Source organism: Acipenser ruthenus, chromosome 7 (assembly GCF_902713425.1).
Source record: "Acipenser ruthenus chromosome 7, fAciRut3.2 maternal haplotype, whole genome shotgun sequence".
Taxonomy (NCBI): domain Eukaryota; kingdom Metazoa; phylum Chordata; class Actinopteri; order Acipenseriformes; family Acipenseridae; genus Acipenser; species Acipenser ruthenus.
In genome coordinates this window covers 32,695,556-32,722,868 of record NC_081195.1, presented here as the reverse complement: position 1 = coordinate 32,722,868, position 27,313 = coordinate 32,695,556, and the positions used below count along the sequence as shown (strand labels likewise).

Sequence of the window (27,313 nt, the reverse complement as noted above, 5' to 3'; positions counted from 1 at the left end):
CTCCCCGAGAGAATGCTTGGCGACCTCTGGAGCGGACATCTTGACGGGGTCGGGCTTCTTGATAACGGAGTTGCTGAACAGTCAAGGATGACACTTGCTTTCTAATTTCCTGTAGCTGCTCTACTATATTGAAACTTCTCACATGTGTGAGGAGGCACTTGAAACATGTGACCAAAGATACTCTATTGGTTTGATTTTTTTTGTTCTCCTTTACCCATATCGTCCAAAACGATTTGGTTGTAATTATTGATTTGATATTTTTCTTCTGATCCATTAAAAAACAAGTTGGCTTTATAATTTATTTTTATTTTTATTGAATTATCTCCACTACCCTTACAACACACGTAATTGTGTTAGATCTAATTACATTTGATTGTAATTGTTGGTAACATTGTATTTTGGTGTCCTCATCCATTAAAAAAAATATATAATAAATACATGGAAGGAGTGGATAGGTCAGCCCAGATGCTGGAGCTGTACAATGCGGCAAGGAAGACCATGGCATGGTAGAAGCTTGGCATGTACACAGTCCAGATCTCATTGTACAATGACTATGTAGTGTACATGAGTACGACACCAGAGAATCGGCTCACATTTCTGGACTTTCAGACCAGTGATCTCCAGCTTTGTGTTTGATACACAAGGAGTACCAGAGACTGAAACTGTGGCAAGGCTTAGTGAATGGCATTTTATTCAAACGCTGCCACAGTCTGGGAGAAAAGCCAGGTCACAAAAAAGGTGCTATGTATGTTCCCACAAGGGCATACGGAGGATACATGGTACTACTCTCAATGCTGTCCCTCTCAGCCAGGCTGCTGTTTGGAGAAGTGTTTTGAAAAGTACCACACAGTATATGGCAGTGTTTACATGCAAATTTTAATCGCGCTACTATAGTGCATTCATGACATGTCACGCACAAATGACGCATGATTGTGCTCGTTCCAAAAGTGCACGGCAAAAAAAGTGTGTGACTCAAGTGTCATTACACTTTGGTAAAGCATGGTAAAGTGTGCGCTAATTGGCCTAATTAGTCCCAATAACACAATACCTCCTCCACTTCCCCTATGTAAAAGAGCGCTCTTCTCTAGGATACGGTCTTTCTGTCCTCCTCTATAGCGTAAGTAAGATTTTCCTTATCCCAGTCTTACTAATACAAATCAGTTAACTATCCATCCATCCATTATTATCAATCCACTTCTCCTGATGAGGGTCGTGGCTAAATTACATATAAATTGCATATAGAGATGTTGATTTATACCATTATTTATTCATTTCAGTGTATTATGAACGATGCATGATAACTACTAGATTGTTATGACCAGCATGATTATTATAATAATAATACTACGAATAATGTAGCTTTTTTTCCTGCAGGATGTTTCAAGCTTCCACCCCTTCTGACAGCAGCAACACCAGGTCCGCTGGACGGATGAGGAAACTCGTTCCCCCCTCCAAATTATTGCGGACCTGGGGGTTATGGATGAACTGGATCGACCTCACCAAAGAAATGCCACCATTTTCACCAGTATTACCAGTGCTCTGGTTGAACTTGGTATAAATAGAACGCTCCTGCAGGTACGAGATAAATTCAAGAAACTGAAATATCTGTACCTGCAGGAGAGAAAACGCCTGCAGTCCTGCGGTCGAAGCTCGAGGTCCCAATTTCGGAAATGCACCGGTTAATGGGTGACCGGCCAGTGGCAGTGGCATCGGACCATTTGCTGGATTCCTCATCATTCCACACGTCCTGTGAAATACCAGCCCCATCAATACAATATGGTAACTGCACCAGCCATCATTTACTTTTCTAAACTAAAATATGCTACCGCGGCAAATTTGGCTTGACGTTTGATATTCGTTTGATATTCGACTCAGGCTAACCCGACATGAATGAAAAGGGCTTTATCTCCTCAACCACAGTAGCTAGAGCGTCCAAACCAACTTTAATGTGAAGAAGACCAATTGTGAATTGTTTCACAAACTCTCCTTTACATGTGAATCAAACAAATAAATTGTGAAAAACAATAACATACCGGTTATACGCACACAGCCTACCTGACACGCGTAAAATGGCTTTATCTCCTCCACCACAGAAGCTACAGCGCACAAACCAACTTTAATTTAAAGGATGCCAAATGTGAATTGTTTAGCAGCTTCTGTTTTACATGTACGCCGAATTTCTGCGCACAATACGATTCCTTTCCTGCAAACCCATTGCATGGGACTGAAGGAGTTCTTCCCATACAAGACTCAATCTAGCCAGGGTTTGTCTGCGTCTTCTCCATCCATCCATTTCTGTCGCAACTACGTTGTAAGTAGGCCTATGATTTTATATACCCTTATAACTAATTAGCAAATACACACAAATTATGTATTTATTATATTAACAGCGTTTGTGTAAGTTTCCACATTTTCTGCAGAATTAATTTTAATATTTCAACAAAGTACTTGTGTTTGAAACCAACACATCATGAGTTGTTTTTAATATATTTGTTCCACATTAACACATATGTGTGATTATTGAACACATAATCCTTTTGTTTAGCACATTAACAGTTACGCAGTTGGCTAAGACTAATATATATGGGCGTGTGAAAGGACATCAGTAGAAACATAAGAAAAGCAGTAATGGGAATTGGTGAGTGCTGTCGGTTTTTGTACACATGATACTTCTACCATTTCTAGAACAACTAATTCTCAACAATAATAGTAATAACGATTATTATTTTCTTCTTCTTGGCAGCACGAACCGTTTTAACTGCAAGCCCTTTGCATTCTAGACAGATGGGGGTAACCTTCTCTTCATCGCTGCCTAGCACATAAAGCCTCATGTAAACCCCTATGCATTATTTGAACGATATCCTTTATCGCGCAGCATCTCTTTTCAGCGCATTTGGTGATTTTTAAATAAACCCTCCCATTATTTTATTATTAATGAGGTTGTTTGCATTTGGATGACTAAATTCTCTCTCTAAAATAAACTCTCATGTAAACGTGGAAGCAGAACTGTCATGACCATAAAAGCGCGAGAGATGTGTTGTCACGCGTTTCAGTTTTTGCTTGTAAACTACCCCTATGAGTACTGGAAGGTCTAAAAAAACCTTCAAAACAAACCAGCATAACCAAAGGTAGTAAAAAACACTTGTTTTTATTTCATGCGGCAACATTATCTTGGGGTCCATAAGGATTATGGGTAACAAACCATTGAAGGGAGATGTTATGTTACCTATTTCTAAAATCCTTATTTTGTGCAGATTCAGAAAATATATACTTTTATCAGGGTATCTCGTTCTTTGGTGGTGTACTGGGCACATGAAATCGGGGTGGGTGCTATAGTCTGCATAGTTCAAAGCAGAAAAGTCATGATCTTCAGCAGCAATGTTTAATTTCAAGGCTGCAATGTCTAACTGCTGTGCTTGCTGGATCACCTTTTCAATCACTGGCAAGCTTGAACTCCATCTTGTAATGCAGTCTCTCTGAATCTGTACTGGTTCAGATCCAGGTTCAGCCAGGCACACCTCTGAATAGGCATTCCCAGCACTTTTAAAAAGTGTGGCTGTGGATCGACATCGTTCAGTCACTGCAGATATTTCCTCTAGTAACACTTGCTTTCCTGGACAAAGCAGATTCAGGATCTTTCTGAAAAGATTAAAGGTTATGTCAATAACTTTGAAAAATGTTTTATGCAATATTACTGCTAGACAAACAGTGCCTTTACTATTACAAATAATCATGAAATTGATGCTTAGAATTGTTTTATTTTATAACTTTGGTTAAAAATATTATAGTTATTGCTCAAAATCTGTGTACATTTTAGAAAATGAAACTACAGTACATGTGATTTTAAATAAAAAGTTATGATGAACAAGTTATTCAATACCTTAATAGTCTGATTACTTTTTTACAATGCCAAATTGTCAAACCTAATTGCCTTTAATATGTTTTAAAGTAACCTAAAAACATATTTTAAACTGATATTTTAAAAGGTTCTTAAGTATATGTAAAGTAAAAATAGACAATTGGAAATAAATGTAGCTGTTAAAACAGAGCCAGGACATATTATTTCTGAAGAACTAGTTCATAATAGGTGGGAAAATATAGTATATTGGCAAATTCTTTTAGTAATCTTGAAAATTCTATTATAGAAACTTATAGAACGTAGTTCTCTATAAACCAATGCATTTTACTTTTTGAATAAAGTGCTTTTATTTATGTAAAATTAAACTATTTACACACGTACAGCACTATTTGAGCATTTTCATTTTAATACAGTGTATTATGTATTAAGTAGGGTCTATGTCAATTTGTTTTACTGGTTTTAATAATGCATAATATTTTATTACAAAAATACAATTTTTAAGAACAGGTGTTTTATACCTTTAAGACTTCTTACATAATCTGTAAGTAATACTACAGTGATGTATGTTTTTTTTTAAGAAAGAGAATTAAATTGTGTATACAATCCAAAAAATTCTGAATTTGATTTCATCATCATTTTTGTTATTAAATTAATAACCTTCTAGGCCCTGTGCATATTTGTATATGTGAACTGATATCTGATACCTTATACAGCAGTAATGTAGATGTATTACTTATGAACTAAGATTTTATCTCAACTTACAGTTTGTATATCACTAAGCAAAAATATTTATAAAAAAACAGTGCTCTTTAACTTTAACTTCCAAAATCACAAAATTCTTGTAGCACAGAGCATCAAAAGAGCCTCAGCAGACAAGGGGTTCAATAAATAATTATTTAGAACAAGGGTGCCCAAACTTTAATACCTTGTGGGCCATTTGGCAGGTTAGACTGAAACCGGAGGGCCAAACACTTTTCGAACTTGCTCAGACCAATAACATTGGATTACTACTACTGTCATTTGCAGGTGTAAGGTTATATATTTACTCCATTAAGCTTTTGCATCAATATAAACTCTGCAAGATATTTAAATAATAAAGATACAAATAACAGATATACATATAATCCCCAATGTCTTTTAGCCGTATTCCTAGTGGCTGCAGTTAGTGCTGTGACGCTGTGCCTCTGTCCCAGCTCGTACTGACGTTGCTGCTTTCTTTGCTGCTCCAGCTTTTTTAATCCTGGGGAGCCCGTTAATAAAGTAAAATAGACAATTATTCACACACCCCATTACTCTCTGTCACTCCTCTTATCTCCAAACTTTTCATAGGGCATTCTAAAACACTTAACGTGTTTGAAACCAATCGTTGGAAAACGTCTGACACTTCCCACTGCTAATCAAAAAAAAAGTTTTAAAATGAATAATGAATCCAACTAGTTTAGAGAGAACCAAGCTGTGTAACATGGTATTTTTTTTTTTTTTTTTATGAAAGTCTCATTGTTCACTGAGGTTACGTTTCACTCATGTAATGTACAATGATCACGTCACAACTTTTCTAGGGATCTATCCACCTTCATCCTATTACAACAACAATATAATTTCTTATGAAGTTTTTATTTTACTATGTAAACTACATATACCAGTATTAAAAAAAACACAATCAGCATCAGTATTTTAATATAAGTAGCAGTATTGTTATAACTATAAGAATAAGTATTTCATTTTAATAGTGATACATACCTGTCAATGAGATGTATGAAACTGTTCCTTCGACCTCATGATTTTCTCCACGTCTGGTCTCAGTTGGCTTACGGACAAGCGCAACACATCCTGCAAGTGGGAATCGCTAAGGCTCCCTCTGAGTCGAGACTTGTTCAGTTTCATCAAACTAAACGTTTGTTTGCATATGTAGGTATTTCCAAAAAGAGAGAACATCCTCTGAGTGTGCTTTCTTATGGCTGGGTATTTCTCCAAATAAACATATTTGTAGACGTCTTGGAGGGGAACAGTGCTGTATTTTTCTTTTAAAACCGAGTCACACTGCAATTCAATGAGCTGCATTTGAAGTTCTTCTGGCACATCGTCCACTTTGCAAGAAAATGGATGGGAAAATAATGAAAAATCATTTTCACTTGCACTAAAATCTGAAAAACGGCTTTGAAATTCCTGCAACAGGTCTCTGACGAATACTGCATACTCTGAATTTTTTTCACGTGCAGCGCTGTTTGTACCAGTGTCCACTTCTTTAAGGCTTGAAAAGTGAACGAGATTGCCAGCTTTTAGTTGACGTTCAAGAAGCTGCAGTTTCTGTTCAAAGGCCTTAATGTTGTCATACAGTTGATACACAAGATGGCAAGTCTACTCCTGCTGCCAACCATTGCCGGTGCCCCATCAGTGGTAATCTTTTCCCATGCCAGTCCATATTCATCAATTACCCGTGCCACGCATTCAAACAAATCAGCTCCCTTTGTATGCCCACGAAGGCTCTGCATCCCAGCCAATTCTTGTGTCACTTCAAATTTTTCATTAATGCCCCTTAAGAAAATCAAAAGCTGCACAGTACCGGATATATCAGTGCTCTCGTCAAGAGCAAGAGAGAACTCTGAAAAATCTTTAGCTTTTCTATACACTTGTTGTGAAATGTCATGGGACATGTCTTCAATGCGCCGAGTGACAGTGTTTCTTGATAGGCTGATGTTTGAGAAGAGATCTTTCTTAGCTGGGCATATATTTTCGGTAGGCAATGTAAGGCATTCTTTCACAAATTCGACCGTGGCAAACGGTTTACCACTCTTGCAAATTAACTCGGCAATGCCATAGCTTACACGGGTGACATTTTCCTGCACTTGTGATCCCCTTATAAGCACATCTTGTTGGACATGTAACTTCTTTTTCAGATCACTTGCTTTCTCATTTCGTGCGAGGCCTGTATATTTGCAGTATGACGATGCATGTTTTGTTTCGTAATGTCGTCTAATATTATACTCCTTCATTACAGCAACGGCTTCTTGGCATATTAAACAAACAGCTCTTTCTTTAACTTCGGTAAAAAAATAGCACTCACCCCATTTGTCTTGAAATTGCCTCTTTTCTGTACTCCACTTTCTTTTTTTTGACCAACCACTGTCCATTTTGAAACTATCGTACTCTCGCTCACAATGCACATATGCGCAGCGCGATCTTGCACACTCTGACAACACGTGACATTAGCAGTCAGAGAGATTCTATTGAGAGGCTTGGTGGTTAAAAGAAAATGAAAAGCTACGAGAAGTTTATGAAAAAAGAGAGCATTGTGTTCCAAAACGGAACTAGGTTTTGTTTTGTGTACTGTTTATTTTGTGTATATATTGTTTACCTGCCGAAATAAAAGTTGAGGTACACCCTGTTAAAACTCATTGACTGCGTCTGCTATTGTAAACACAAACCTCACTCATTCACAAAAAAACACTTTAATTTTTTTGTCGTCCACTTTCAAAGCGGAAGCAAGCAAATAGCATTTTTGTGTTATATACTAATAATATACTAATAATGTGCTTTATTCAAAATTAATTTTGTATTTGTACCCTTCCGCAGGCCAAATCAAGTACGACCACGGGCCAAATTTGGCTCGCGGGCCATAGTTTGGGCGGCCCCGATTCAGAAAAATCTTACAGTTTTATCTTAGAATTTGGATTGAATGTTTGACGTTATGGATCCTTATTATAATACCTTTGCTTGTGAGTTGATCTCTCTCCTGGCTTGCCCCTCAGGAGGAGAGCAGTATCAGAGCACCAGTTATTGCATGACAAGGGCCGGTCCTTCCAGGAGCTGCAGAGGCGGATCTGGCTGCAGAACCTTCTCGGTGAGGTGCACACTGCAGAGATCCGGGAGCTGCCCAGCCGTACCACCAACCCCAAGCCAGCGGACAGCACCAAGAACTACCCCATAGGCCTGGGTGTGGAGGAGGAGGGCACTTACCTGCCGCAGGAGACCAACAAATCGCAGATCTACAAGGACCAGCCCATCAAAGCCAATGGCAAGAAGAAGAAGGGCCGGTCAGGGAAACGCCGGGAAAACGACAAAAAGAAAAGGAGAGCGCGCTCAATAAGTCTCCGGGAGCCTGGCAGTGGATACAACCTGGAATGGGCCCCATACTTCAGCCTGGGAGAGCTCTGATGAAGGTAAGCTGCTGACTATGGCCAGAACATTAATGTTTAGTAAAGGTTGTTTTTGGCTGGTTTGTGTGAAAGACATTGAATGTCCATCACTGTGCAGTTAAACGTTTCCATACATTTCCTTCTAAAGATACATGACTATAGAGCAGTCCTCCCTTCCATGTCAGTCCCACCTATTTAGAACTTCACTACACATATAGTGGACTCTATAACGGCTGGTTTCACAGACCCTGATTAGTACTAATCTTGGACTACCTTAACTAAAATAACATTAGGTGCTATAGTCCAAGATGAGAGCTAATCAGGGTCTGTGAAACCAGACTTAAGACTTTTTTCCACTTTACTTTTAGAAAGAGTGTTAAAAGACATTATATTTAACTACTCTGTTGCTTGGTGTTTAGTTTTGTATAAAATAATAGATATTTTACTAATTTAAAAGGGAACATTCTCTCTGAATGTTCAGGGAGAGGTGCACACCCCTAGATAACAAATGCAAAATTGTAATATTATGACTTTTAATAACCCAATAAAATGCTTGAATAAAAAACTTTTAGAATAAGTGCTGGTATGTCACCCTGCTTTACTGAAATTGTGGGACAGGTGAATGACTCTATATCAATTATAGAGAGTCTAATATTTATGGTGTTCTATTGGGTTGTACCTTCTGTGATGTTGCAAAGTTAACCATTTTTATTAGAAATAAAAAGGTTTAGCAAAGAAAGGTAAGGCTAACAACACCTTTTGGTTTTTGGTATTAGGTGATCATCCCGGAATGCTTGCCTTGCATTGTCAAGCTGCTGTCTGTTACTGTGGTATGATTCTCATTTGCATAATTATAACCATCTGCAGGAAGTCTTTGTACTCCACGAATCCTCACAGCCCAAAATTCAAATGTCTTTAAAACAAGGACGAGAATCCTGCAGCAGCCTTGCACAGTATCATAATTTGAACCAGATATGGAGGCACAGTATTGTTTCAGACGTTTGAATGAGTTCAAATGTAGTAAACAGTTTTAATACTGTCATACAGGACCAAACTATAACTCATGGGGGTTTTACATATAGTAAGCACTGCATGCACATATTTTACATTATAGAGAAATATGTGTGTGGCAATTCTCATCAGCAATGTGTCTTTTTTTCTTTTTTTGCTTTGACTGATCCAGTTTCTTGAGCAGCTTTAGTTTTACAACAGCACCATCTTCTGGGACAAAACGGTATTAGCTCCATGTAAGTCATAAGAATATATTTTAAGATCCAACATAAACAAAGGCTAAGATTCAAACCCAATTCCAATCCTAAAACCTCAGGAATTGATTTTATTGGTAAAGCAGTTCAGCTTGTGGTTGCGTGTAATTTGTTTAAACACTGGTGCTCTCCCCTTGCTCAGATACTTAATGATTGTATCAGTGAAAATGGTCAGAATCATAATACATGTATGTGGGCCAGTATGACTGAAAATGTGTTTGAATCACACTTCAAGACAGATTTAAATTCCAATAGAATACACTTGCAACAGTGCTGATGCTCTATACACTAAAGCCACAAACTGAAAGTTTAACATCAATTCTAGTTCACCCCTTATAGAAGTCTGCATGGTAAAATGTAACAAAGTATATTAAACCAATGCATGGGCATGGGTTAAAAAATGCTAACCAATGCACTGACACTACAACTTTTGTATCCTAGTGGACAATAGTAGCAGCTGAGATGGTAGAGTAGTATCACTTGGGTCTTATTTTGATATTTGAACCTGCATAAGTACGATAAACATATAACCTACTTGACTTTTTGAGTCTAACTAACCTACTTGACTTTTTTGAGGATGCAACATTGAAAATGGATAATTGCAAAGCATACAACATGGTTTATTTAGATTTCCAGAAAGCTTTTGACAAAGTCCTGCATAAAAGATTAATTCTCAAACTGAACGCAGTAGGGATTCAAGGAAATGCATGCACATGGATTAGGGAGTGGTTAACAGGTAGAAAACAGAAAGTACTGATTAGAGGAGAAACCTCAAAATGGATTGAGGTAACCAGTGGTGTACCACAGGGATCAGTATTAGGTCCTCTGTTATTCCTAATCTACATTAATGATTTAGACTCTGATATAGTAAGAAAACTCGTTAAATTTGCAGACGACACAAAAATAGGAGGAGTGGCAGACACTGTTGAAGCAGCAAAGGTCATTCAAAATGATCTAGACAGCATTCAAAATTGGGCAGACACACGGCAAATGACATTTAATAGAGAAAAGTGTAAAGTATTGCATGCGGGCAATAAAAATGTGCATTATAAATATCTTATGGGAGATAGTGAAATTGAAGAAGGGAACTATGAAAAAGACCTAGGAGTTTATGTTGACTCAGAAATGTCTTCATCTAGACAATGTGGGGAAGCTCTAAAAAAGGCTAACAAGATGCTTGGATATATTGTGAGAATTTAAATCAAGGGAAGTAATGTTAAAACTCTACAATGCATTAGTAAGACCTCACCTAGAATATTGTGTTCAGTTCTGGTCACCTCGTTACAAAAAGGATATTGCTGCTCTAGAAAGAGTGCAAAGAAGAGCGAACAGAATTATCCCGGGTTTAAAAGGCATGTCGTATGCAGACAGGCTAAAAGAATTGAATCTATTCAGTCTTGAACAAAGAAGACTACGCGGCGATCTGATTCAAACATTCAAAATCCTAAAAGGTATAGACAATGTCAACCCGGGGGACTTCTTTGACTTGAAAAAAGAAACAAGGACCAGGGGTCATAAATGGAGATTAGATAAAGGGGCATTCAGAACAGAAAATAGGAGGCACTTTTTTACACAGAGAATTGTGAGGGTCTGGAACCAACACCCCAGTAATGTTGTTGAAGCTGACACCCTGGGATCCTTCAAGAAGCTGCTTGATGAGATTCTGGGATCAATAAGCTACTAACAACCAAACGAGCAAGATGGGCTGAATGGCCTCCTCTCGTTTATAAACTTTCTTATGTTCTTATGTTCTTATGAACCGTAGCACCCGAGGCAAGGGCCTTGGTTAAAATCATACTTGTAGTTATTTATTTAGGCCTTTTATACGTTGCTTTGACGCAAATAAAAACGCATTTCATGCCTTGTTATGTGCGCACATTAATTCCCAAGTCTCTGGGCTCTTCATAATCTTTACCACCACTGCAGACTTACAGCGACACCGACTCTATTTTTATTAAGAAGTGCGTCTGAATTTTGGCCCTTGTAATAGTACTAGTATGAGGACAGTGTGCTGCTGTATCCGCACCACTGTGCAATATTTGATATTTTAAATGAACTGTTGGTAATGATATGGTCTGCCAATGGTTCTGTTAGGGTTTATATCAGGTAATACGCTGATATTATGACATCTGTATCCATTCTAATGTAAATGGACATTAGTGTTTTCATGATAAATCCACACTGGTAGTTGATGTTTGGTGATGGGACCTAAAATGTCTCCACCTAAGCGTAATCTCTAGGTTTGATCTCCAAAAAAACTACCATATGTGTTTTATAATGAAACAGCCTTAACTGGACTGAGTTTCAGTGGTATTGTTCTTTTAAAAGTGTACCATGGTAAAGGACAACTACCATCAGGTAGATCTACAGAAATTAAGCTGTCTATTATCACATTCTTATTTTTTTCATGGTTATTGAATCCTTGTGCAGTATTGCTTATTTTAAGTAAAATGTTCTTGCTTTGCATCAGTTTTGAATATGAATGCCACCTATAAAGTATCATCTTGTAATATTAATCACATCATAATTATAAACAATATACTGGAGACTGATATTGTTTAAAAGTTGTGCTTACGTTAAAAACTATTTAAAATGAACAAATGGTCCAACAAAAGATTTTATATGGGGGGGAAGAATGTGGTTATATTATTATTATTATTATTATTATTATTATTATTATTATTATTATTATTATTTATTTCTTAGCAGACGCCCTTATCCAGGGTGACTTACAATCGTAAGCAAATACATTTCAAGTGTTACAATACAAGAAACGTTATAGAAACATTTATTTCTGCAAATATACCCTATGGCATTAAAATTAAAACTGCTTCCAGAGGAAATATTTCATTTTTGGTCATCACTTTTTGGCACAATTCCCCTCGTATAGACCCTTACCCTTTGCACAGTAAATGTGCCCATACTTCTACAGAAGGTTTGACATGGTTAACCATGGTATTTTCTGTGACAAACATGTTTAAATTACTCTCTGACAGATAATCAAGGTTTACATTAATATATTTTACTGTATAGGGAGATATTTGTTTGGAAAATACCAGAGTAAAAATGTATTGCATTTTTTCTTTTTTTTTTTTTTTTAGGTATTTGAGTATATTTCGTTGGGAGACCTCAAGAAACCTGTTGCAGTCTTCTGTAATTACTGACCATATGTAAAGTATTAGGGAAAATATTTATTATCTGTACATATTTGAAATGCACCAGAATATTAATTATGATATTAATAAAAACTTTTGCATTGCTCCATTGAGCTGCAGATTTTGGTCTTTTTTGTGAATATTTTTTTTTCCCCACAACTAAGCTGATTATTAATGTCAGATTTTCCATATTTATTTTGTTTGAATGGTGTATTTATTTTGTTAATGGTGCTGCTGACCTATATTTTTGTAACCTAATGCACTTTATATATATATATATATATATATATATATATATATATATATATATATATATATATATATATATATATATATTATATATAGATAGATAGATAGATGACTTTTGTTAATGAACTTATAATAAAGTGTTCTCTTTTTGTGGTTGACTGATGAATATGAAAATAGTATTATCCTTTTTCTGTCTCTCTCCAGCTTCGCTAACAACTTTACAAAAAAACTGATTTTGACACACAATAAATTGTAGTTTTGATTGTGTTTTTTGTGTTCAATTACCAGTGTTGAGGAGTAACGCATAACATGTAACTCATGTAATCTGATTACATTTTTCAGTAACTTGTACTTGTAATGGTTCCTGTCTCAGAGATTAAATGTGGTAATGCATTACATTCTACATGAAAAAGTAAATTGTAACATGGACTATGACTAATGCATAACATGGAAATCAGAAAGTGCTCCAGCAGTGTTAGCCAAACCTTACATGTTACATGAACAAGCTTTTCATATCATCTTGATAAAAAATAGGAGGGAACGAGTGAGTTCGATAGCTGGGTAATAATATTTCACGCTGCAGACTGAACAAACCGAAAAAAAAAAATCTCTGTAAAGTGTAAACTGTGCATGAGAAGTAACTATTTGTAATTGTAACCAGTTACAATTTTTTTCAAAGTAATAAGTTACTGTAAGTTTTTTAACTTCCCCAACACTGTAAATTATCAAGTGCTTCACATTCATATATTTTTTAAATAGTGCATTGACATAGCGATGCAACTTATTGGGCTCTATTCACACTTTGATTCATTACTTATTTAAAGAATGCTTTTTCAAAGTCTGTTTTTATTAATAATAAATTAAGAATGTTCTGGACTGTTTGCGGTTTCGTTAGCAACAGTAAATAACAGTCTCATGGAAATCAAACTTTATTTTATTAAAAACAAAAGCATTATTTTAACAACTCTTGAGTTAAAGCTCTATGAATAGAGCCCACTGTTTCAAACATACAGTACACATTATGACCCATTTCACAAAACCTTAGGAACTGTTTATTATAAGCACTCCTAATAAATCAACAGATGTTACAAATGTGTTTTGTAAGTCATGTGAGAGTGTTTAGAACTGGCCAGAAAAATATTTTGAATGGTGCTGAAGCAACTGGGATAGCTGTGACAATACCCTAGAGTTCCCCTACAGGTCAGCCCTGGATATGTAGTCAGGATAGTTTCCACCATCCTTTATTCTAACTTGGCTGGAGTGATGGACGGGTGTCTCTGGATACCAAAAGATGCAAACCACTCATAAGAAATAATAATTTCAGATTCATCAAACAGACTATATTGAAAACTTTGTTTATCAAATACTTCTAATCAATATATTTTATAGGTTACAAACCGGACATGAAAATGGATGGGGTAAAGTCAACATTAAAGTGTATATATGAAAATGTGTTTAGAATTTGTAAAATGTAAATTATTAAACGCTTGTAGACTACTCATATCCTATTTGTGCTGTCCTTACCGCCCATGGTAACCCTACATTGACAGTGTTATGGTAGGTGGACATATTTATCTCTTAAATGGCTACCAGCTTTGAAAGTTAATGACACAGTTTACACATGTATTGTCCTTTTAAGGCTATACTTCAGAACATTATGGATATTATATTTCTCACCTCATTGACTCCCTGCCTTGATTGCATTGTATTGAGTGCATGTCCAGTCTTACGCACCAAAGAGCTGCAGAGCGGTCATTGCCAAAGTCTCAGATGTGTAATCTGCAAATCAAATGCATAATCATGGTAGCAGACACATTGCTAAAAGTATATAGCCCCTAATAATCTTGTATGACTGTCTTTCTGTGCCAAAAAGAACCTCTATTTGGAATTCTGTAAAGCAGCAGTGACGCCTGTGCGTCTCTATATAAATGAATATGTGCTTCTTTTCTGCCAATAATGCTTTATGTATTGCATGGAAGGGCAAGATGCCCCCCAAGCTCCTATAGCTCCCTATAATGTTAGTATTTAACATTCATGGTGGCTAGCAGCTGTACCCTTTGTTTAGAGGTGACTTCAAAAAATCAAAACTGCATTTTTTATTTGAATTCCTGACACTGCCATAAATTATGAGTTACAGGATGCAAAAGCTCAACTATAACTGATAAATTACAATAGTGAGGGGGGAAAAAACTATTAAAACGACATGTGAAGCTACTTACTCATTAATAGAGTTATACTCAGTGTATGCATTTTACTTGTTACTGGTGCAAATGTCTGAGTGATATGGTGGCATTTTTTTTAGTTTTGGCAACAATATTTAGTTTCAACTGCATTTTATTGACTGAATCATCTGTGAAGGGGGGGTGCAAACTGACAGACTGTGATAAACAATCCTTTTCTGTGTTTAAATTTAAACAGTGCAGTCATTTACTGAAGTCAGGATACAATTGGTGCAAATTAAAGTGCTATTGAGTCTAATCAACTTGCTTTCCCTAGTTTATCTCATTCCCTACAAGTATGCCAAGTCATGAATATCCAACAAGGACAACAAGAGCAATATTTGTTTGACTTTTTGATTGCCTATCTCTCTTGATATATCAAATGAAATATTAAAATATCACTGACACAACTGAGACAGCTGTAGCAAAAGCCTACATTTCTCTTACTGGTTTTACAATAGTTAATGTTTTACAATAGTTTGTCCCTGCTTTACTGTGCTTTCATTATTGCTTTTCCCATAGGTATAAACGTTAAACAGGGTATAGCCTAGTTTTGCTGTCATTCCTTTGAGATGAATATAGGCCTGCAATTTCAGCTCACAAAGCAGTTTGAGTTTGTGGACTTCTTCATTAAAGTCTGGAAACGATGCTGGTGCTTTAGTTTCAGTGGTGCATGAGTGATTTGCAAATGATGCACAGTGTTTACCTTTCTGATGCAATACTGTGCTAAAAGGAATCACTCACATAACCTGTTGTAAAATTACAGGATAAAACCTTTAGCTCTGTGGATCTACAGAAGACGTTTATCACTATAAAGGGATGAAATGGTTTGGTTTTGAATCACTGGGAATTTTCAGCAGAAAACCCTTACTGGTATTTAGTATACAGTTTTTCTTTCTTTTTTATGGAAATAGTTTATTTGTTTTTTGCAAATGTAGAAATGGAAACTGGATACCAGCTGAATATCTTGTAAGACTTGTATGGAAATGTAGCTGAGGTGGCTATTTTACCATCTGCATTTATGTTAAATCAGTATCTTGAGACACAGAAACCACTTTGAGCAGTGCCTGCAATTTGTTTCAGTTTTAAAGTGGACTATGTTTATCTTTTTTAGTATGGTTTAGTATAGTTTATTCTGCTCCCCGGTGAATGCTAGGAATATTTAATATAAATCTATTGGACCATCACTGGGATAGCAGTGTGGAGTAGTGGTTAGGGCTCTGGACTCTTGACCGGAGGGTCGTGGGTTCAATCCCAGATGGAGGACACTGCTGCTGTACCCTTGAGCAAGGTACTTTACCTGGATTGCTCCAGTAAAAACCCAACTGTATAAATGGGTAATTGTATGTAAAAATAATGTGTAAAAAAATATAATTGTATGTAAAAATAATGTGATATCTTGTAACAATTGTAAGTCGTCCTGGATAAGGGTGTCTGCTCAGAAATAAATAATAAATAATAGCAAAACTTTGTTTGACAAATAGTGTTTAATTTCACCTGATAGATACAGTAAAGAGGCAAAAAAACTACAGTGATCATGCAGAGTCTTGTCATTGACTAGGAGCTCATATTCGCTTGTACCTGCGGTGTGATCTTGGGGATTGGGTTCTGCGTCAACCTTCTGGTGTTCCTGCTCTTCGCCAGATACAACTCCTTCCTCAAGAACTGCCTCGACTTGCTCCTGTTGAGCATGGCACTGGCAGACTTCCTTACCCTGCTGCTAGTGCCCTTCACGCTCCAGTCTGCCGTCAGCTACAACTGGTCACTGGGGAACACCTTCTGCAAGATCCACCAGTTCATCCTAGCCTTCTCTCTGGCAGCCAGCACCTATTCCCTTTGTGCCGTCTCCATCGCTAGGGCCATGATCATCATTAAACCCCATCGGCCCCCTGAGATGAACCTGGTCATCTTCATGTTGGTCCTGGTCTGGGCTTTGAGCTTCTTCATTAGTTTCCCCCTCCAGATCTTCGCCACCAAAGAGACAGCAGCCATCAAGAACACCTACTGTCTGCCCACCATCCAGGAACACCACTACCAGTTGATCTTGAGCCTGTTTACTCTCTATTATTTGCTGCCCATGCTGGCGATTGCCTTCAACTACATCCGCCAGGCTCTCTTCCTCCACAAGAGTCCCATGGTGTCCCTGGCCAGCTCCAGGAACAGCCCATCTTGATCTTCCTTGCTGCCGCCACCTTCTCAGTATGCAGGCTTCCAGGCTACGTGCTGGAGCTGTGCATCTATCTAGGACTGTACCGCCACAGACCAGCCTGGGACATGTTCTACTTCATCTGCACCGTCCTCCAGAATCTACACCCTTGTGTAAACCCGGTGCTGTATGTCCTGCTGTCCAAGCGGTATCGGCACAAAAGGGTCAGATGCCTTCTGAACTGCAACAAAACCAAAGTGCAGCCTCACATCATTAGCGTGACAGAGAGCTTGCAGACCAACTGAGCACACCAAAAAAGATTTATGGACAGTACCACACTATTTATTAAACTTAGTACTACGAAGCCTTTAGGTTAAGTAATACAGTGCAACTAGAACTTGAAAATGGTTCCATTTACACCACAGTATCTAACTCATGTATTCTACAGACATGTATGTATGTTCTATGATCAGAAGCATAACTACCGAGTGAATAGCTTCAATGTCTTCAGTCGTTAAAATCATTAATCATTTTAATATACTGTAACCTGTGTAAAGATGCCTTGAGCTTCTAAAGCCTTTTGTAGTATGAAGAAAGCATTGCATTGTCTTGGAAGCATTTGTGTATTTGCCTGTTAAATTCTCTATGCTGTAAAAACATAACTGTTAGCAGGTATTAACTGGTATTAAGCAAAATTTTGTAGAGTCAACTTATGACTGTAAATAAAACAGAGACTTTGATTCAAAGGCTGTACAATTACTTCTATGTACTTTCTTTATAGGGTGCTCTTTACATCCTAACTTTCTGCATTAAAACATGAGTTGTCCAACGTACCTTCTAATAAAGTCCTGCCATTTTAAAATTGCTATATGTATCTAGTATATTTTTGTCTGTATCCTTTGTGTTTTCTTTCCACCCCAATGGTAAGGTAGTAAACCCAGTATCCTAATAGTTTTCAGCAGCAGTAATATTTATTATATTTTTCATTGCCATTACCAGCTTTGCTACTAAAAGACTTGTAAAGGTGCTTGTGGAAGGGTGGTGGGCAATTCACTGACACACACAGGAGACAGAAGTTTTATTTGAAACACCGCACTGGTGTCCAGTTTTATTACTTTTGGGATATTTTTCTTTTAGCCCGCAGAGGGCGCTGTTGTCCATGGCCTGAGTACCGGCAACGGTACACAGGACCACAGGAATACCAATACCAGTAAACAGTAAAACAAACTGGCGCACTCACAGGTGCTCAAACTAATAATGAAAACCAAAGGAAAATAAAACACAGTAATAAAACTACAAAACAAAAGTGCTGCATACGCAGTGCCCCCACTGACGCTAAGCCGGTCAGAACGGGCCTCCGACCTACGCTCAGTTATCCTATAAACTGGGGTGACCAGAGTTCCCCGTATAGCTAAATACGTCCCCTTGGGTACGTAATTATTTCTTTTATTTTTCTTTAAATTATTTTAAGGCAGACTGTCTCCCCCAGCCGGGCTTGCCTGTTCCTTGTTTTACACTGATGTTTTCTGTCAGCATCACTGTATATTCCCCAACATGATCACCCAAATGCACAACCAAGCGCAGTTCTTATGGGTCGAGCAATCTCCCAAGGCCCACCTCTCAGCCACTCAGAGAGCGGGAAAGCCAACACACACCCTCTTCTCCACATCTCCGTGTCATCACCATGACTGACAGGCGGATCCTATGAGACTGCTGCCCTCTTCCTGCAGTACCACGCATGTGCCAGATAGTCAGTCCAGATCTCCCCTGTTACAGTGCTGAATAGCGAAGAACTAGGATACCCTAAAATACAAATAAGCATTAGTGGCTGCCCATGTCATTGTTGGTGACAGCTAGCAAAGCAAAAATACGGGCATATTTTCAAAGCTTTACAATCTTTTATTGATTAATAGGGATAAATTCTATTTATTTAGCAATTTTTTCTCTGAAAGGAAAAAAAAAACAATTCTAAAAAGATATAGAAACAACTTAACGACTTCAAGCCCCTAAATTAAAGGTCTTAGTTGTGTTTATTTCTGGTTTAGTAACTTTATTTGGAGGTTTTCCAATGACGATACGGATCAAATATCTAGAAATATCGAGCCCATAGTGTGGCTCACCTGGTAAAAGTACCACCGCATGGTTTGCACGATGAGTCATACTGTTGAGGAAGTACTGCTTTGCTTTCTGGCTTTGCAAAGTTGATGATCTTTGCTTGGAATTCCACAGGGTGTGCTGGCTCTGGTGCTTCTGTGGGTTAGGGAGGCAAAACCAGTTGGGACTCCGGGGTGTAAAGAAGCAAAGGCTTTGGCGTGCGACTGAAGGCCACCCGCTGACTTTCAGTTTGTGGGGAATTACTGCGATGAGGGAACATAATTGGACACTCTAAATATTTTTATAAAAAACAAGGACACACACTTTAATATTTTTTTAAGTCAAAATACACCAAGTAACATTTCCTGAGCAACTGAAATCGATGTTTGGATTATGTCAACTTCAGGCCTTACTGCTTTAATGTCATGTCTGGCAACATTCAAGAGCTATCTCAATGGTTCCAGTCAGTTTTATTGCAAAAACCATTGAATGTTTGTATGAAAAACAAATGGACATCTGTGTGACAGAATGAAGGCAGATTGGTTTGTAGCACAAATACTGTAGCAACCGCAGACACAGCAACAGAGACACAGAAACTTCTGTGTTTGTATTTGAATCAATCCCGTTACATTGCTTTTTTCAGTGTGGTTGCTGAGGGAAGAATTGGTGTGCACACAAAGCTCAAAGGATATCAGTCAATAGGAGAATCAGCTGATTGATTATTGACAGGAAATAAAAACAGTGATGTGGTGGGGATAATGAAATGACCCAGGAAGACCATTTAAAAGTATGGCTTGCCAACAGAGATTTATTTAACCTAGTGTAGCACCAGATATCATGTTTATTACATTCAAATACATGTTTGCTAAAAAATATGCAGTTTCTTTCAAAACTGCAAATTTGAAACATATCTAATGAATGTAAGTGCACTAGAGAAAATGCAAATAGAGATAAAGTAAATTGTTTTTTTGTGAACTCTAATCAATAATTCCACTGAATTCTTCTTAAAATAGTCATATATATATATAAGAAAAGCAATTGAAATGTAATATGCCGTTTTGAAAGAAACACATTTTAGCAAACATGAATTTTCATTTTAAACACGATTTCTGGAATTACACTAGGTTAGAAATCTGTTTGCACGCCATAGACTTTTAGAATGTCTTGTCCTTCCTGGGTCATTTCACTTGCAGGGTGAAATTGTCTCCATCCCCTTTGACCAATCAGCTGCTTCACCTAATGACTGATAACCAGTAACATGCCAGCCAGTAACATGCTTTGACAGAGAAGACATTGCTGGGGTGAAATGACTTGCAAACAGAAATTTCTTTAATCTAGAGTAGTATCAGATATCATGTTCTATCACCTGTATTTAAAAACTGCACATGTGAGACCTTTGTAACTAATGAAAGTGCAAAATGGGTAAGATTAATGGATTTTGTTGTTAGCCACAATTACTTTATCCTCCTCAACTTGATGTGAGCTGATCCACATCAGAATGGGGCTCTTATTGTCATTGAACAAGGGTTTCTCTTATGGTGTATGCATATTTTCCTACCATATTTTTGTGTATTGTATCAAGCACAAGAAAAGAAGAAAACTAAGGAGAAGAGATTTCAGCAGGTTTGCTGGGTTTGTTTTATTTCTCCAAGCTCTACACCCCAGGAGGCCAATTCCATGTTTTCTTAAAAAATACAGAGAAAAGCAAATCAGATCAGAGAGTGTAATTCTAATCGAATTATCTTTTTAAAAAAGGTGGGGGAAAATGAAACAAAATCCTTTTTGTAAATATTGACTTTAAGGCCTGAATTAAATCAAAATGATAGCTCTGCTATAAGTAAGCCTGTGATGTCGCCCCCATAATAGGAGAATATTGTTTTAAATTTAAGATTCTTCTGAGATGAATTGGCCATCAAATTACTATTTTGTCAAAATTAGTTAAAAAAAAAAAAAGTTTTTCAGGAATACCCAACATCTCTGAACCAACATCTGTACACTTCTGATGGAATTCCCCAAAACAAAAAACCGAACCTAATTTGTTTACATGGAACTTCTGCCCATGCATGTTAATTAGCGGGATTCACTATTAATCGTACTACCAAAGTTATGTGTAAACGGGGAATTCTAGAGGAATGGCATGTTCTATAGCATGTAAACACAATACACATACACAAAAGTGATTTGTTTTGCAGTTCCATTAGCTACATAGATCTCAAACTGTGCAGTCCCGAAAGAAACTCATGGGATAGAAAATATTTAATTTAAAACAATTAGGGTCAAGAAAGTTCTGTTTCCATGGTTTCCGCTCAAGAAATCTGTTACGCTTGCAGTTGCAAGGTCATTTCAGCTCAGCAGTGTCTTCTGGGTCAAAGCATGTTACTGGCTGAAAGCATGTGAGTCAATAGAGGAAGCATCTGGTTGGTTAATTACAGGACAAGTTGCTGAAGGGGTGGGGGCCAAGAAAATGCAACACTATCTGAAAGCATGGCTTGCAAACAGGTTTTTTTAACCACTGTAGTACCAGACATGTTTTAAAATAAAAATACATGTTTATTAAAACATGTGTTTCTTTAAAAACTGCACTTTTGAGACCTATATAACAAATAAAAGTGCATAAAATGTACAATTATTATTTTGTTAGCTACAATCACTTGAACAATGGGACAGATAACTGAAAGCTTTTGTAGAGATTGAAAGAACATAGACAGCCACTATGCTAACATAATTTCTGGTAAAGACAATAATGATATGACTGTACAATGGTGTGTTTTGGTCTCAACCTCGTGCAGAATATGTTTCAACTCTATTTCTAATGTCCAACACTGAACTAAGATGTTCCTTTAGTTTTACTAACTTATTGTTCGATAAGTTGAAGAAGTTGAAATAGGGATGCAACAGTTAAGATTTTCCCAAACTGAAAATTCCAAACTTAACGATACCAACAAAAGGTAAAACCAAACTGAAAACCAAACCGAAACCAAAACTTGAAAAAGCATTGGCGGTCTCAGCAATACGCTGGCAGCATTTTCAAGAATTCATCACTGACTTTTCTGCATGTGGATGGTTCATATTAACACCCCTTAATAATGTTACTATAGATCAAAAGTTATTTCAAGACTTACCTGGTTGATTATGACAGCCCTCAGTAGCATAAGCATGGCTTCATTCTTTTTAGGTTTGTTGATGAAAGGTGCTGGTGCTGGTGCTGGTGCTGGTGCTGGTGCTAGTACGAGCAAGCATATGCAAACCCTACTGAACTTTTGTTTAAAAAAATGCATCCTAAGTGAAGGGCTGAAGCTGGAAGTTTTTGAGTTAAAAAAAATGTTTAGTCGCGCCTGTTAAATTACTCTGTATAGACCTAATTTAGACTTAATAACAAAAATGTGTAATGATGCCGAACTGACTAAAACAGGCAAATGCAACATAATTGAAAGAAAAGAAAATGTTAGTTGAGGTACCGAACCATTTTTAAACTGGATGAAGCTGCAAAACAAGCAAAGGGGATGCTAGTTTGAGAAATAGCACTCTGGGAAAGTGCAACTATCTGGAAGCTACTTTCAATTAGATGCTTCTCTGAACGGGTCATTTACTGTGCATGTATTGAAATTCGTTTTGTTGGTCTCATTATGTTGTTGCTACATTCAGCATATTGTGCAAGAGGCAAACAAGCACATTAAACGAGAACTTTGTGTATGTTTTTGGGGGTTGGCGGCAGGTCTGAGTTCTAGCATTAGTTTTTTGCTGACATAAATCTACGACATTTTAAATAAGAAATGTTTCCTCATCAGAAAATGCTGCCAAATATCAGTCACTTTGAAGCCAACATAGTGCTTAAACATGAGCTGTAGTTCTACACAGACTTGATTTGCCAACAATGGGGGTATGAGGAAAATAATAAATACAAAAGTTGAATGCAAAAAATGTAATACATTATTTATTCTTTCAACATTGTGTCTAGTTGTGTAATACATTCGTATGAGTGATGCAATAACACTGTATTCAGTTTATTTGTCACAGTTAAATTAAAAAAAAAACGTCACGTTTGTAATATTGGTATGTCCATCTCCATTGGTTGCACAAATTGAGTCCAATTTTTTGGTTTTAGTCTTTCATTTTGGTTTTACTGAAAAACTATTGGATAAAAAAACTGATTGCATCCCTAGTTGAAATTCAAAAATAAGTTGACAAAGTTAACCCTGACAAAGTTAACCCAAAGTTAACAGAGACCAAGACCAAAGGACACAGCTGGAAATTGAGTGAAGAAAGACTTAGAAGAGAGGGGGCACTTTTTTACAAAGTGGTTTGAGTACAGAATGAGTTGCCAAGCCGTCAATGCTGAATCACTGAGATGCTTTAAGAACCAACAAGACAAAGTTCAGGGATCAGTCAGCTGCTAAGAACCAGAGCATTGATGGGCCAAATGACACCTAGGTAGCGCAATGGTAATGCATTACATGTAACCAATTTATTAAGACATGTAAACAAACCTTTGTAGCACCACAGTGACTATAGCGGTGATAAAACATCATGTCAGATTCACTAATAAATACACCTAAATTATGTTAGGTAGGTATAGAGAACAAAGCAACATATTTTGCCCGAATGCCGGAAATCTCCGGAAGGATTCCCACACGTCACAGAATATGTTGTACTTGAGGAACACTCTGTGTTCAAGGCTGGTGGGCAAGGCAATGTCTCTGCTCATGATGTAGATGCCATCTTTGTGTAGGGTGCAGGTCAAGTTGAGTCCTGACTTGGAAGTGTTCTCTTTCAGGTAGAGCCATTCCTCTGTGCTGATGTTGTAGGATTGTACCGTGAACATGTCATCTGTCTGGCTTGTCTTCTTCTTGGGCTCAACCTCATGGGTTTAGCCGCCATCTGCTGTTTGCGGATGTGGACCTCACGTGCCTGGAATACGAACCAGGTATAAGAGCTGGGGCAGTTCCTGTTCATGTTCTTGTCTAAAGGAAAAAAGAGCAGGGGATCAGAAGAGAAACAAATACCTGGCTGCATGCCATTAGCCCTCATTCCAGGAAATGGGAATTTGTTTTGATTCTGGGTTGCTAATGGAAACAGTCAGTGAGTTTAAATAAGGACTATGGATAGATCCTACTCTTTCATTCGAGTTCAACACTAAAAATCTGAATCTGGGGTCTCACTATAGGTTGTATGGCACAGGGCACATGCTATAAAGCATGCAAAGACCAATTTTCCAGATTTTGTTATAAGTAAGAATGTAACGGTAATTTGAAAGATACAAAATGTTGAGAGTGTTTTTATTTTTAAATGCATTATTGTCAGGATGCATAATTCAAATTCAACTTATTTCTTTTACAGGGACAGTGGTCACTATAGTATGAGAAATATTCAATGTTATGCCTTCTTGCTTTGTGTTTCAATTTCAGTGCTTTGCCTGATTAGATTTTAAAGACAAGATGTTACAAATGTAATCTGCAGCATAATGACATTCACAGAGAAAGGTGCAAAACTTGCTATGGTAAGAACACAGTTTTAGAAGGTACTGTATTGTAATTCTAGGAGAAGTTAGCTGACATCTACTTCTTGACATATCCCTTATATAGGGTGGCCCTGAAGCAAATAAAATGTTAGCGACATACACACTAATTCCAAAATAGAAATGGAACACCTAAGTGGACGGGTGCTGGTAGTGGAGGGAAACTGATCTGTGATTGTTCCAATCACTCTACTACTGTGATCCTGGAAAGTGAAGTCTTTGCTATGTTTTTTTTTTTTTTTTGCATTATTATTTTTATTTGAACAGAAAATTAAAAATAGTATTTTAAGCAAAGCTGAAATGGTGTCAAGAGTGTAAAACTGTCTAGTCTAAAAATATTTTGATTATTTACTATTTGTATTCATCACTTAAGTTATTCATCTCTCCCTCAACTACCTAGTACTCGCCCACTTAGGTTTTCCATTTCTATTTTGGAATTAGATTGTATGTCGCTAACATTTTATTTGCTTGTGTTTTGCACTTCAGGGCCACCGTACATGCAGGATATGGCATGAAAAACCATGACCTACAGTATTTATGTCATGGGTGAATGTGATGATAACAAACACGAATAAATCCCATACGCATGGTTTTTCACAACATACCTTGTTAATGCCATAAAGGTTTCCATGTTCTATAAATAAGATATCACTACGAATGCTGCAGCTCCCCAAACTCATTTAAAGGTACTGCATGGTAATGTATTACAAGGCAGTAAGGAGCTCATCACTTCCGTCAGGTGAACTGGGTGTAGAGAAAAGTGCATTCTTCAGAGCCGGTGTCTTGTAAAGTCTTTTTGAAATTCCTATGTTAAAAAAATACCTGAAGTCAGTGTGGAGTAGTGGTTAGGGCTCTGGACTCTTGACTGGAGGGTCGTGGGTTCAAGCCCAGGTGGGGGACACTGCTGCTGTACCCTTGAGCAAGGTACTTTACCTAGATTGCTCCAGTAAAAAAACCCAACTGTATAAATGGGTAATTGTATGTAAAAATAATGTGATATCTTGTAATAATTGTAAGTTGCCCTGGATAAGGGTGTCTGCTAAGAAATAAATAATAAGTCAAAATTAGATTAAAGTTCAATCTTCAGTATTTTGTGAATATCAGCTCTTTGTAAACATAGTTTGTTTTCAATGATACGCTGTATGCTTAGCAATAAAATGTATTTGCAGTGCAATATGATGTCACCATGAAAAAAAAATCTGGTCACTAACTTTTTATGACATAACATAAAAATAGTGAGTGGTATAAAATTACTTTCCAGTTTCACCATGGAATCAACAAGATGGCATTAGTAGATTCTAATCTGTGAAGTCCAGACTGATGTGTTTAATGTATCTCTGTATTGTGATAGTGTAGAAATGGATATTTGCCACTAGAGGGAAAAGGCATTGAGGGAACGGAAGCATTTTGTAATCTAGAGATACTCCCTAATGTGTTGCCTTTAAGAATTGCATAACTAGTTGCAGGCTATATATTTATTCAATGAAAATAGTATTTTCTGTCCAAGATGTACCTGCTGATCTAGAAAAGGAACCACTAACCCATGTACTGCCACACTGCCAGTGGAGGCTGAGCTCTAGAAAAGGAACCACTAACCCACGTACTGCCACACTGCCAGTGGAGGCTGAGCTCTAGAAAAGGAACCACTAACCCATGTACTGGCAACCTGCCAGTGGAGGCTGAGCTCTAGAAAAGGAACCACTAAGTGGTAGGGTGGTGCTGTGTTAATAACCACTGTGTTTAAATTCATTCTCATATTCATAATTACTGTTAGTCACTGCTGCATTTTAATCGTATGTAGGGGTGTTTTGTTAGTTTGTCAATGTTAGTTTATTATTATAGTTTATTAATATATGCTTGCCTACTGCTTTTCTCATACTTATTCTATTAATTTCATATGTTTATGCACGTGCGTCATGACATAAGTAATAAATACATTTGTATTTATTGATTCATATGGTGATTGGACTTGGCATATTGTGTCCAGTGGTCAGCTCTGTCTTAGAGAACACTTCAGCTAAAATAACACTTTGCTTGCTCCCCAAGGGGCATTCTCTTAGCCAGAGACTACTGTACTGGCTTTTAAAGTTATAAGCAATAATATTTTCTTACATTTTATTAATGGTATCAACACACTTTTCATTGAGCTAAAAACCTTTTGGTGCTTCTCTTGTTTTTATTTTTCCTTTAAGTGAATATTATAGATAAAAATTTTAAAAAATCATAATCCCCTGGAGCTATGAAGACAGGTTAATGGAAGTTAATTCATTTAGCTTAGAATATAAAAGAATTAGGGGGGGCTTGATTTAAGTGTTTAAAATCTTAAAAGGAGTTGACCAAGTTAAACCAAATAAGATTAATTCTCAATTAATTCTCAAACTGAACGTGGTAGGGAGTCAAGGAAATGCATGCACATGGATTAGGGAGTGGTTAACATGTAGAAAACAGAAAGTACTGATTAGAGGAGAAACCTCAAAATGGAGCGAGGTAACCAGTGGTGTACCACAGGGATCAGTATTAGGTCCTCTGCTACTCCTAGTCTACATTAATGATTTAGATTCTGGTATAGTAAGCAAACTTGTTAAATTTGCAGACGACACAAAAATAGGAGGAGTGGCAAACACTGTTGCAGCAGCAAAGGTCATTCAAAATGATCTAGACAGCATTCAGAACTG

At 37.2% G+C, this 27,313-nt stretch overlaps 1 protein-coding gene and 1 pseudogene across 1 annotated transcript in view; both read left to right on the top strand.

The window, feature by feature from the left end:
- Nucleotides 1-12,526, top strand: part of LOC117414548 (parathyroid hormone-related protein-like) — a 44,438-nt gene extending 31,912 nt beyond the window's left edge. The window contains exons 2-3 of the mRNA XM_034024319.2: nucleotides 7,609-8,019; nucleotides 12,362-12,526. Coding sequence (XP_033880210.1) covers nucleotides 7,609-8,014 — 406 coding nt within the window. The 3' untranslated portion in view covers nucleotides 8,015-8,019; nucleotides 12,362-12,526. The remainder of the gene's footprint in view (nucleotides 1-7,608; nucleotides 8,020-12,361) is intronic.
- Nucleotides 12,527-14,067: 1,541 nt separating this feature from the next.
- Nucleotides 14,068-17,334, top strand: LOC117414547 (galanin receptor 2b-like; annotated as a pseudogene).
- The last annotated feature ends 9,979 nt before the right edge of the window (nucleotides 17,335-27,313 follow it).